The sequence below is a fragment of the Microsporum canis genome, genomic scaffold (assembly GCF_000151145.1).
Source record: "Microsporum canis CBS 113480 supercont1.6 genomic scaffold, whole genome shotgun sequence".
Lineage (NCBI taxonomy): Eukaryota > Fungi > Ascomycota > Eurotiomycetes > Onygenales > Arthrodermataceae > Microsporum > Microsporum canis.
Genome location: NW_003299164.1, coordinates 2629271 through 2641709, shown reverse-complemented (window position 1 = coordinate 2641709; position 12439 = coordinate 2629271). Strand labels below are relative to the sequence as shown.

The following is a 12439-nucleotide window of genomic DNA, read 5'->3' as shown; positions in this document are numbered from 1 at the left end:
ATCCAAGAAAAAAATGAACAGTAGAGTGAATGATGCTTAGTATATCGAAATATGAAGCTTTTGTTTGAACGCAAACGTATTTGAGCCCAGAAACAACCACGGTGAAACCAAGCTGTGTGGATCGCTGTCGTGCGAAAATACAATGCTTCACTTGGAGTCGGGAATGACAGCATTAGTTGTTGATGCCGTGCGCCTGGCCCATCCTGTAAAGAAACCCACGGGTGACGGGTTTGGTGACTTTGGGGGGCATGCTGCATCTGTAGCTGTTTTGGAGGCAGTGACCAAGATGCTGGGGCTGGAGTCACCTGGAGCATTAGTAGGCGAAGCTGAAGTCGCAGAGCGACTCATCATCCGCTTGAGAGTGTCCAGTTTGACCTTCATCTCCTCTAACTCCTGACGTGCCACCGCCTCGGACGTCTTGGCATTCACAAGCTCCAGAAGCAGGCCTTCCTCATCGCCAACAAGGGACTTGGGCGCTCCCAAGCTGCTCGTTCGTTTTGAGAATGTGGCGGACCTGGGAGAGTTGGGCTTTCCAAGCTTGAACTCCCGGAGGCCGTTGGCAGACTTATCGTCTTCTGATCCAGCTGAATCGGGACGATCGGTTTGGAGCTTCGACAGAGGGGGTTTCTTCGACCGTAGTTCCTGTATTGTACGTTCAAGCCGCTGCTTTTCTCTATGAGCGTCTTGCACCCTGCTCCGAGCCTCCTTGAGCTGATCTTTAAGTTGGGAATTCTGCTGCTCGTGCTCATCAATGGTTCGGCCCATGTCCTGACACCTCGTAGACTCGAGTTCATATTTGCTCTTCCACATTTCAACGTCATCAAGAAGCTGTTGTTTGGTTTGCAACATAGACATGCGTCGCGGCTCCGGTGACGAGAACCGTTCTTCCGCCTTAAGAATAAGCTCAGCATCCGGCCGTTCTGTTGGTGACTCTTTGATATGAGAGAGCAATTGAGCTGCTACTAGTTGGTCTTCCTCGCGCTCCTCTCTTTCTTGCTGCAGCTGCTTTGCGAGAGCCGCTTGCTCCCGTTGCATGTCAGTAAGGGCGATGAGGAGATCCTCTATCTGTGAATGTAAGTCCTTGTCACTGGTCTGTAGGCGCTGCGGCTTTTGTTTTGGCGTTGCATGATCGATGTTCGGGCTCGAGGAGGCAGACGCCTCGGTTGGTGCAGTACTAGCATCTGATACTGATGACTCCAAGGAGTTGAGAGTTGAAGCCATGCTCTGCTTCGACGGAGTTCGAGTAACGCCTATGGACGGACTCGATGCTGGAGTCGAAACGCTGGGGCTATGGGTAACAGATTTCACCGAGCTATGTGAACTAGATCCTGCCCAAAGTCTACCTAGGAATCGTGAAGCAATGGCTTGAAGTTGAGGCAGTGACACGCTTTGTGCAGTGCCTTGAGCCTCCTGATACTTCACCTCCAGAGCGTGAAGGCTTTCATGTGTCACCAAAGACGTGAGTGACACAAAGTCCGTAACAAGATCATCGGCATTGCATGCGTATCTGAGAGGAGGTATAGTAAGTGAGCATTGAGAACAGTCTATCCAAAGTTGAAGGAGTAGGGAGGTGCGTACGGATCCCATAAGCTTCTAGATAACAATAGTTGCATGGCATCTTCAAATTCGGTGCACGCCATGATCCTATGCTGGTTGCGCTGCATAAGGGACAGGGCAACACGCATCAAAGTCTCGCAGGCTCCTTCAAGTAGAAGAACATCATATATTCGAAGAAGCATCGGAAGGGGGCAAGTGACAGCAAAGAAGGACAAGAACCATTGTGACACATAGACCGGTTCTATTTTGAGCGCATCAAGATGAGCATATAGCTCTGGTGCATGTTGGGAGAGTAACGCCTGAAATTGGTAAATACGGAGGTGGAGGCCGGATAAAGTTGGCAGGAAACACGATCGCAGGTCATAGTGGTCCATAAGCCTGTATTGTTAACAACAAACAGGAAACATTAGTACAGATCAATTTCCGACTGGGTAGAGGCTGAAGACGAACCTGACAAGGACACAAAATGCCTCGGCTTCATTCATATGCATTAGCAAGGGGCCAACTACAAAACCAAGACCCTGACAGTACCCAATTTTGCTATCATAGAGACTAAAGCACTTGAGAACTCTGCCTAGCATCTGCTGGCCCTCCCCAAGCGGATCTCGGAACATCTCTACGTTGGGGAAGCTTCTTCCGATATCCTTGCCAATAAGACCCTCGTATGGGCTTGTCTCGCCGCACAGCTTCTCGAATTCGTCGTGGAGGTGAGAATCGCGAGCCCCAGCAATGCTAGGCCATACGACACCTCTAAGCGGAGGTGGCACTCCTCCTCGAATCTTGTGCGAGGTAAGAGTAGGGAGCCGTTGGGCGGTGCGAGGATAATCGGCAACTAGAGCAGCCCAGAACTCCAGTTCGGTCATTTGGGGAGCTGGCAGCTGGGAGTACCGGAGTGAAGAACGAGGATCATTGACAAGATCCTTGAGCTGCTGGATCGAGGGAGGCCTTGAACTGCGGATTGATGCCTTCTTCGCGGATGCTGACTTAGGGTCGGTTGCCAGAGCATTGTTTTCCTGCTCTAGTCGTGCCAACAGCAACGTCGTTGACTATCGTTTTCCTGGTAAGCAAAGGATAATTGCACTATTTTTTTTTAAACGGCTCCTAATTTTATCGAGCTCTCCTTAAGTAAAACGACTCACCACGTCGTCCCCCGATGCCTTTGACTCGTTAACTTCTGTCTCCTCTAGACCGGCCCAGTCAACACTTCGACTGTCGTCCGTATCTGACTTCTGGCTACCGGCGATGCTTCGAGCTTCGCCTAAAGATAAAATTGGCGGAGCCCTGGGGGGGATCGCTTCATCCTGTGGCTCTGACGCAGGCTCATCATCTTCAACATGTGCCTCCCCGTCATCCTGTGGTGCACCCGGGCTTTCCAGCCCAAGACCAACAGTACTGATGCTGTCAGGGCAGTATGCGGCATCCGACAGCGCAGGCCCTTCACCAGATATCCTAGACCCCGTATGTATATCTGAGAGCGGAACTGTCACCATCGAGTCTGTCGGCAGAGGGTCACGTTCCTCGTCATTCTGCGAGACTGGCAAGGGGTCCGGCGAGGTAGATGGATGAGATTCCTCCGTCTCAACCGATCCCCAGGGCTTCTCTGACCGGTTCTCCGCCATCCTTTTCTTTATTTCCTTTTTATGCTGCCTGTTGTTGCTAGAAAACGAATGTACCGCCGTCGAGTTCGGGAGCAGCCGTTTTAACTATATAGAAACCGTTGCGTTAACGGTCCGGTATGTTGCCATGGGAGCTACGCAACAGTAGCCTTCAAGTGAGAGGATGCCAGCCGTAACCAGCGGCAGCTTCAGCCCGACGAGCGTGTGTAAATGAGCGTGGGAACGAATGTGAAAAGAAATATATCAAATCATCTCTTCTTCCTCTTCCTCCTCCTTCTCGATACTTTTTTATGTCGATAAGGGGCTCGCCATGCTGACTAAGACGCCACCGGTCACGTGGAGTCAGGGGGCCGCGCTGGAGGCAGAGAAAGAAGAGGCAGGGGAAGAGATAATAGAGTAAAAGAGTAGAAGAAGAGAGGAGAAGAGACGTAAAGGCGAGGATTAGAGGGTGATATATATCGGTTGTTGTTGCTGTTGCTGTTGCTGCCGCTGTTGGTGGTGGTGGCAGGTGAAGATGCCTTCAGGGGGACCCCTTGTTTTGATAGCTCGACCATCCTACTCCGTACTAATGTTAAGATTAATATTAGGACATCAGACGAAAGCCTTCGACTAGATAGTTAACTACACTTGAGTGGCTTGTTGGCTCTCGGTGAGGCTCAGAGGTGCCAGCCTTGATACCCGCGTCAACATTTCCCCGTAGTCATGCATGGGGAACTAGAATAGCCTCGGGATAACTAGCTCACGGTAAAGAGTAAACTGGTTGAATGCTCTGTATATCTCCCCCAGGACTGGTAGACGCTCCTTAGTCCTCTGGTTCCTCTCACTATCTGGTGCAGCCTTGTATCGCCGTTGTGCCGTCCTTTTGCCTATCGAGCGGATTATCCTGGGACCAACAACCTCCCACCTCCTATTGCCGGGAGCCGTTCGTATATAACTAACTGGACCAGGGAGGGATACCTCATCTTGGCTTTGATAGCCCGCTGTGGCGAGAGAGTGGCAAGCTATGGCGGTGGGATTGCGGGCGCTATCCTGGGCCAGCAAGCGATGGCTGCGCTATTCGAACAGGACATGGCCATGGCCGAGCCAGAGACGCCCGTTCTCGGTCTCACGGCCCAGTCAGATCATGGACCTGAGCTGCTTTTCACCTGAGCAGCTGATGGTTCGCGAGTCGATCAACAAGATCTGTTCTGCCTTTCCAGAAGTATGGCGCCACCCTTAGTTTAATGTCTCGTCCAACATATCGTCAACGTACATAGCATTAAGGAGCTTTCATGAACAGGAATACTGGGCTGAGCATGACCGGACAGAGGAATACCCGCACGAGCTACATGCCGCCCTATCAAAAGACGGATGGATAGGCATCGCCTTGCCGGAGGAGCTGGGAGGTGCTGGCTTGGGCATCTCTGAGGCTACCATGATGCTGCACACCATTGCCCAGTACGTTCACACCTTGCTCTTTCTTCTTCTTCTGCTGAAGAGTGCTGACATCGAACAACACGATAGGAGCGGAGCTGGACTTGCAGGTGCTCAATCTATCCATGCAAACGTCTATGCTACACAGGTGAGTTGGGAGAGGGCTTATTAAAAAAAAAAAGAAAGACATCTGGTAATGACTGCTCGTTATAAAACATACGTAGCCCGTTGCCAGGTTCGCATCCGAGGAACAGCGGAAGAGGATGTTGCCCCGACTTATTGCCGGAGAGTGGAGGACTTGTTTCGGAGTGTACGTCGACCTCTTTTTGATTCGATTATGGCTGGATTCAAGGCGCTAATCAGGTCGTAGCACGGAACCGAATACAGGACTGGACACATTGAAGCTTCGGACGGTAGCGGTAAAGGATGGTGATTCGTATCGAGTCTCTGGCCAGAAGATGCAAGTCCTTGGTGAAGCGAGCACCCGTGGAAGCTATGGCTGATCGTTCGTTATAGTTGGATATCATCAGCCCAGGTTGCCCAAAAGATGATTCTCCTGGCTCGAACCACGCCTGTTGAAGAAGTGAAGAAGCCTTCAGAGGGCCTCTCCCTCTTCTTCATCGACTTTGACAAGGCCGCACCCGGCCTGGACCTACGGAAGATCAGAAAGATGGGGGGCCGCAGCGTGGATGCCAACGAAGTCTTCTTTGACGGTTACAGAATACCAGCAAACAGCCTAATCGGAAAAGAAGGTGAGGGATTCAAGATCGTAAGTGGCCAACCCTGGCGCTGCTCACAACTGTAGATAGGGCCTCCTGAACTCTTATACGTGCAGGTCCTTCATGGTATGAACGCAGAGCGATGCTTGCTCGCCGGCGAAGCACTCGGCCTGGGATATATTAGCCTAGAGAAAGCCGCCAGATATGCCAAAGAGCGAGTGGTCTTTGGCCGTCCCATCGGTCAGAACCAGGGGATCGCTCACCCGCTTGCCGCAGCATACATGAACCTCGAAGCCGCAAAGCTGGCGACATACCATGCTACCAAGCTCTATGATGCCAGCAGAACCGACTCCTCTATCACTCAGCAGTCGGTGGGCGTAGCCTGCAACTCGGCCAAATATCTCGCAGCCGAAGCAGCGTTTGCCGCCTGTGAGAGAGCTGTAAGTCATCTCCCGGCGTGGAAAGCAAGTTGACAATCTCAGTGAAAAGACGTCTGACCCCACGACATAACAGGTCCTCACCCTTGGAGGAATGGGATACGCCCAGGAGTATCATGTCGAGCGCTATATGCGAGAGTGTTTTGTCCCTCGGATAGCGCCTATCAGCCGTGTAAGTCTCTGTCTGCCTCTTCCCGCCTCTCCCAGGGCCAGTAAAGAGCAAACCTGACTAGAATCCCATCCTTGAACAGGAGATGATCATGAATTTCGTCAGTGAAAAGGCACTCGGCCTGCCTCGAAGCTATTAGAAGTACTCTATATACGTCTCTGCCCTCAGGGGGGGGGCCGATCAAAAAACCTCCTGAAGAAAGCCATAGAGCATCCATGCAGTCTTTCACACCAGTCAAGATCCCTTGCTTCCAGTAGCCAAGGTCTCTCTCTCGCTGAGTAAATGCTGTAGAGACTATAAAGCCGAAATAGTTAAGTTATCCAACTTCTTCGGTCCAAAGGGAGTGTGTGCTTCATCCTCGCTATTGCTGCTATTCTATGTCTTCCATCCCATCTTCAACAGTTTCATCTCCGTCTTGTTTGATGCCCAACGGCCTCGCCCAGTGACGTTATTTCATATTTTAACTAGTTTATCGCCAGAGAATCCCTGTTTTTCCTGCGAGTCGGCTTGCTGGGATCAGGTTAGTTGTAGTTATATGAAGAGAGTCTTTTTTCGATGCACGCGAGCAGAAGAGCCCATCAGGCAGCAACCACAAGAATAGCACGAAGCAGCTGAAGCTGAAGAAGCATCGAGTAAGCAGTCTCTGCATCGCTATCGTCCTTATTACTTGTCCAAAGTCGAGACTGTAAGCTGTAGAAGTTGGAAGAAAAAGCAGACAAGTTAACAAGTTAGTTATTACATCACATGTTTTTCCGAAACATCGACCTTTTTTTTTTTTCCTTTTCTTTTCTACATTGGAATAACACTCACATACACAACCAAACGATCAAACGGACCAGAACTCCTGCTTCGTCCATCGAGAATCCCTTGTGACCTCTGGCTAGCATAACTGTTTACCAGAAGCCCTGAACTGGAGAAGCCAGAGCTCGAAGAGCAGGTCGTCGACCTACATCTATAGAAAACATGGCCACCAACGGGGCTCGCGACCACCCACAGCCAGGTAAAAAATAACCCCCTTCTTATTCCCCGTGTCTTTTTTCCTCCAGACGCCGTCTAGATCTTCCTGTGTCTCTCTCACTGGATGCAAGGATAACATCAGGTCAAGCTGTGGCGAAATGAGTAAGGTAAGGCCCTCTTCCGGAGCTTTCCCACAATCCTCCATCCCCTGCATTTGGGCTGATTTTGGAGCTCCTTTTTTATGACTGTCTAGTTTGCTTGTCGTGATCCTCAGATTATCAGTACTGCAAATGGCCTTGGAGTTCTCATACGTGGATGACAGGATTTCGTTGACCTGATCTTGTGATGGAGCCGTGTTTCTGACAAGTTGGTATGGCTCACAACCCCCTTGGAAGGTCGAAGACGAACTTGCTAATGATCTATACGCTTCTTCACTAGAAATCGGATATAGGAATGACCAAACCTGTTGCCAATGGCTCCTCTTCCTCCCCTTCCTCCCTCCCGCAAGTTTCCCAGCCTTTGACCCGTACGTTCCATCTATATCCTGCCGCAAGCCCCTTTCTAGGCCTACACAGCTAAACAGCGCCGTTTCCGCAGATTACCATTCAAAGTTATACAGTCTCTTGAGCGTGAGAACCACTCCCCCCTGCTCCTGTTAAATGACACCCGGAATACCTGCAGCTTCAGTTATTCACAATCTCTTTTTCTTTTAGTGGGAAAGGCCCAGCGCAACAGCTAGCTCCTTTGCTACCGTTGTCCTCTTCATAGTTGCGAGCCGCTATCTGCCCCTCATACGCTGGGCATTGAAGTTTCTCTATCTCTCCCTGGGAGGTACGCTTGTCTTCTTACACATTGGAAGTCTTGGAATGGATGAAGTGGCTGTATGGTCGAACCTAACTGGAATATAGTAACTGCTTCTGCTGAAGTTGGCGGCCGTCTCCTTTTCTCCCGTGGGCTGACCAGCTCTTCGCGTCCCCGCAAGTACTATACCATCCCCAAGGACACCGTCGAAAGCTTCTTGGAAGACCTTGAGAGCCTAGTGGACTTCTTTCTCATCGAGTTTCAGCGCATCCTCTTCGTTGAGAACCTTTCTTACACCGTTTTGGTAGGTGCCCTCGCTCAAACCGTCTGTCCACCACCCGCCCAATCTAACATGCCTATAGGCATTTGTTACAGCCTTGACTTCGTACTGGCTGGTAATGTTCTTGCCCCTATGGGGTTTGGCCTTAATTGCTACCTGTGTTGCCTATTTGGCCCCGCTAGTCTACATCACCAACAAGGAACTCATCGATAGCCAGCTTGGAAGCGCCCAAGAAATTGTCGCCACTCAAGCTTCCCATGTGAAAGAGATGGCTGAAACTCAAACTGCACAGGCCACCGACATTGTCAAACAATATGTAGGTGATTATCGAGCTAAAGCCAATGGATATATCGGATCCACTAGTACTCCTGCAGCAGCTATCACTGCGCCTGAGGCCGCACCTAAGGCAATCTCTGAGGCTACCGAGAAACCTACCCAGGAACCTGAACCTGCACAAGAATCCGTTCAAGAATCGGTCCGGGAAACCGTTCAGGAAGATACTCACGAACCTACCGCGGAAGCTAGCACTCTCCCAGATGTTCTACAAGCCAAAGAACTCAACGGACTCCCTGGCCTGCAACAAGTTGTCCATGCAGACTTTCCTGACGCCCCAGCGGACGAGCCCGTTGGCGAAGTCAAAGAGGCAGGCAAGGCACCAGAATTGGTCCATATCTCTTAAAACAATCAACTCTTCCCTGTTTCTCAATAGGCTGTGCCTGAGCGACACACCGTCAACAAAGACAGTTTTATCCCTTGCCTAGCCATATCAACCATGCTGCTGGAAAAAAGACTCTCCCTTACATTCTTCTATTATTTCCTTTTTTTTGCTTTAACACAATTTGCATTTGCATCCACAGGTTACTCCTACCCCTTGGATTTCATATCAACTCGAGCGGCCGACTCCATCCACTACCGACTTTTTAATTCTCTTATTGTCGTAAAATACTACCTTACTGGCCTTCGTGTTATCGAATGTTTAAGTATTTGCTTTCCACCCATTCCGTTCCTTTCCTGAATTGCTCTTTTTCTTCCATTTGATTTTGATCCTATTCATCTGCATGTTTGTCAAAACTGAATTCTTATTCTGTCCTCATTCTTTCTTCCTTTTTCTTATATTCTACTTCTTGTACCAACCCATTTTCAACTTTTTCTTACCCAACTTCTTAATGAGTATAGTTAGTCAAAAGCACACGGGTTAATGAATCGGAAATCTCGTTACTCCCTGGATAACCATCTTTTCTGCTTAGGTAAATTACTGATACTCCCGACATAGAATATATTGTTGAAGGTATGCGTGTACAAATTAAAGATAATCATGCAAATAGATCTTCCCAGGCGCAGTGTCTAATGAGGAGAGTATTCTTGTTTATGCTGGAGATGGAAATTAATGGGCTATTTATCAACTAGGAAACTCGAGAGAGAAGTACTTCTAAACTATAGTTAAAAGGAAAAAAAAAATCCTGCCATTTCCCTTCCTGCTTTTCTCGCAACTTAAATTTGAAGCATCCGATAACGATGCATGAGGCAAGGCCCTGTAAGAAAAGAAAGGGAATAATTACAGAAGGGGAAGAACCCAAACCCGAGAAAGAAGAGTTTACCCCCCAATGCAAGTCCAAGGTATTAAACCGCGCCTTTTCTATGTTGATGCACGTCTCCTCTTCCTCATCGGATTCTCATCCGCGACCGCAGCGTTATGGTTACTTGCTTCCTGCATGTGCAATTTCATCAACATGTACGCTGCCCTGGCGTCATTTGTCAACGGTAGGGGAGACTGCCGGCCTTCCGGCTTTGGCTCAGCCTCTGTTTCATGATTCTCTTCCATTTTCCTCTTCTTCGACTCGTCTTCTACTGGTTCAGACGTCGGAATTGATCCCTTGGTGTATGGACGGCTGGTGTCATTCTCGATCATGGATTCTTTGCACTCCAGTAACTGGCGAGGCGGGCACTGTGGGGAACAGCGATCAGGTATCATTTGTGCACCTGCTTTCTCTTCAGTTTCGAATTCAGAGCTACGATCCAACTTGGACTGTTGGACGGTGCGTCCGTTTTCCTCGTCATCTTCGGACACCGATTCACCAGTACCTTCGTCATCGTCATTATCATCTTCAACATCATCAAAAACTCGGCTTAATCCATCAGAACGAATTGTAGTTGAATCGTTGTTCATTCGAGAAAACGAATCAATGATATCTTTTGGAGAGGGAAGAATTATACCCTTTTCTTTAGCAATAGGTCGTCTAAAGGGCTGAGAGGTCCGTGGTGTGTTAGCTGGTGTCCACCCGCTATGTGGTAACGAGGAGGGCGAGTACGCTTGGTAGTGATAATAAAATAGAGCCCTGTGCTGATGAAATCTGCCGTCGTCCTCGTCATCTGGAGTGCTACTGTGGGATTTGTGCCGCAATCTTTTGATGTGTTGATCGGTCCTAGATTTTAGGGGAAAATAAGGGATGTTAGAGCCAGAAAGGCGGCTAGAGGGAGCCTTGTCAAGTTCGATTTTGCGGTACTCGTGTGCTGTAATGGTTGCGGACCGTATAATGGTGGGATTAATAATCATTCGCCCGAACATCTCGTCACTTGGTGGAATACACTCTGAAAGAAAGCCCACCCCAAATAAGGGAGTGAGGGCATACCGTATCTTCCAGCAAAAGGTAGCTGCAACAGCCTTGGCTGCGTCAAATGGCATCCAATACCCTACGAACGAATCATTAGCAAGCCAAATTGGATTTTGACAACAGAGTAGCCTACCTTGTGCTGCCAAAGCTCCCCCGGTTATGCTGTGACAGATTTCTCTGAGGCCAGGATTGGCGTTCAACATTTTCGCCGGTGCGGTCTGAGGAAGCGTATTTGCAACCCAATAAGTATCAAATTTAGAAAGTAACTAAGAGGAAGCTTACCTTTGAGTAGTTATTGCAACGAAAAAGCGAAGTTGTCCGAACCAAACCAATATTGTAGTCCCACATTACGGTGTACACTTTATCATCCCCTGGAAGTTTGAACTCATATTGGAATACTATCGATTCCGTTAGCCTTCACCATAATTTTCAGCACTCACCTTATTTTGAAATTCTCACCTTCAAAGCTTTCCCTCCCTGTCTTTTCCAAAAAAGACTTCTTCTCACTGTTGTATGGTATATGCCGGGGAAACTCTGTAATGTGCCCCATTGGATGAATTTCAAACATTCTGTGCGCTTCGGCCAATTTTTCGTCCTGATATTCACAAGGAGGGTAATTGAGCGGACCCCTTACCTGTCCTCTAGTGAATATGGCCGCATCTTTAGAGATTTTTTGCTTTTTTTGCCTCAGCGGAGGGGACAGACAGACTCTTTCGTTTTGATCAGCGGATGGTACCAGGGGTTGATGGTTCTTTTGGGTAGGCTCAGGTTCCGGGTTAAGAAGCGAGGCGATGGATGTCATCGTGGATCTCCCAGGGTATAGCTACCTGGAGGATGGGCCGTTGTCTGAGATCAAAATCGATTCAACCGTGGAATTGTACAAGGCGGAGAAGTTGAGGAAGTGTCACAACAGATGGCGCAGTTTCGACAAAAATATAGTTGACAAACAAGGAAGGGAAATGGCAATAGGATATCTCTCCCAAAATCTAGCTTCAGCAATCAACAGTAGCTGATAATGGGGGAATAGGCTTGAGACAGGTTTGAATAATAAAGAAAGAGAGTAGAAGTTGAAAGAGATTCTGGTGTTGTGAAGGGAAAGGAAGGCTTAGGCCTGATGCAGGACATTGCATCTAGCAAAAAAAAGGCATTGCGGTTATTGGCAGTAGGGAATATGGACTTAGTATGAGGGACGCAAAATGATACCAGCAGAAATATTTCTTTTCAGAATTATCTTTTTGTTTCTCCAGAGGTCTCTAAGCTGATATCTTTGTAAGAACAGTTCAGTTGCTCTAAGAGAGCAACGCCCATTAGGTACTATGGAAACTTATGGGCCTAATGTAACTGTTTGTTTGTATCGTGCAAGGAACCACTCATACTTGATACTTCGCATCGAGGCAGCCTACCACATCTGAGCAAGCGGTGAAGAGCGAGCGTGAAATGGGAGGCTGTGGAGTCAGGCCGGAGCAGGTCTCACTAAGGGAGCAAATATTATTGTTTGGCTCTGTTGAATGCAAAGAAAGCATCAACAACTATTTTGCAAGATCGGACACATTCTATCAGCTAGACAACCCTGAGAGCTGCTAGCTGGAAATCTTTTTTGCAGGTACCTTCTATTTGATCCCGAGATAAGGGAATCTGCGACATTGTTCCGATGGGATGTTTTCTTCCTTAATTTTATCGGAAAGGGAGAGGTTGTGTATGCGTCGTGACGTACATAAAGTACTCTCTAAAGTAGTGTGATGTAAAGAAAGTAGAAATGCAAGGGTATAATCTGTTCGGAGTATTGAAAGCTCTTCCATTTCTCTCTAGGCAGCGGAAGGATGTGCTCAATCGAGAAGAGTGGCGTTTCAGTCAATATATGCAGATACCCGAAGATGG

General features: G+C 48.7%; 4 protein-coding genes across 4 annotated transcripts; 2 read left to right on the top strand and 2 right to left on the bottom strand.

Moving 5' to 3' along the window:
• Nucleotides 1–147: 147 nt before the first annotated feature.
• On the bottom strand, nt 148–3176 carry MCYG_07116 (EVI5-like protein; the record flags this gene model as incomplete). Its single annotated transcript, XM_002845106.1, has 4 exons — nt 148–1507; nt 1579–1935; nt 2008–2603; nt 2697–3176. 4 exons carry the CDS (start codon nt 3174–3176, stop codon nt 148–150), a joined length of 2793 nt encoding a protein of 930 aa, XP_002845152.1.
• A 1120-nt stretch (nt 3177–4296) lies between these two features.
• MCYG_07115 (acyl-CoA dehydrogenase family protein) lies at nt 4297–6050 on the top strand (the record flags this gene model as incomplete). The annotated part of the gene is made up of 7 exons (XM_002845105.1): nt 4297–4374; nt 4453–4734; nt 4811–4896; nt 5103–5355; nt 5392–5745; nt 5819–5914; nt 5976–6050. 7 exons carry the CDS (start codon nt 4297–4299, stop codon nt 6048–6050), a joined length of 1224 nt encoding a protein of 407 aa, XP_002845151.1.
• Nucleotides 6051–7026: 976 nt separating this feature from the next.
• On the top strand, nt 7027–8628 carry MCYG_07114 (cwl1; the record flags this gene model as incomplete). The annotated part of the gene is made up of 4 exons (XM_002845104.1): nt 7027–7035; nt 7582–7699; nt 7777–7973; nt 8032–8628. The coding sequence occupies 4 exons, from the start codon at nt 7027–7029 to the stop codon at nt 8626–8628; spliced, it is 921 nt and encodes a 306-aa protein (XP_002845150.1).
• A 957-nt stretch (nt 8629–9585) lies between these two features.
• On the bottom strand, nt 9586–11363 carry MCYG_07113 (conserved hypothetical protein; the record flags this gene model as incomplete). The annotated part of the gene is made up of 5 exons (XM_002845103.1): nt 9586–10372; nt 10580–10640; nt 10695–10779; nt 10844–10959; nt 11021–11363. The coding sequence occupies 5 exons, from the start codon at nt 11361–11363 to the stop codon at nt 9586–9588; spliced, it is 1392 nt and encodes a 463-aa protein (XP_002845149.1).
• Between the last annotated feature and the right edge of the window lie 1076 nt (nt 11364–12439).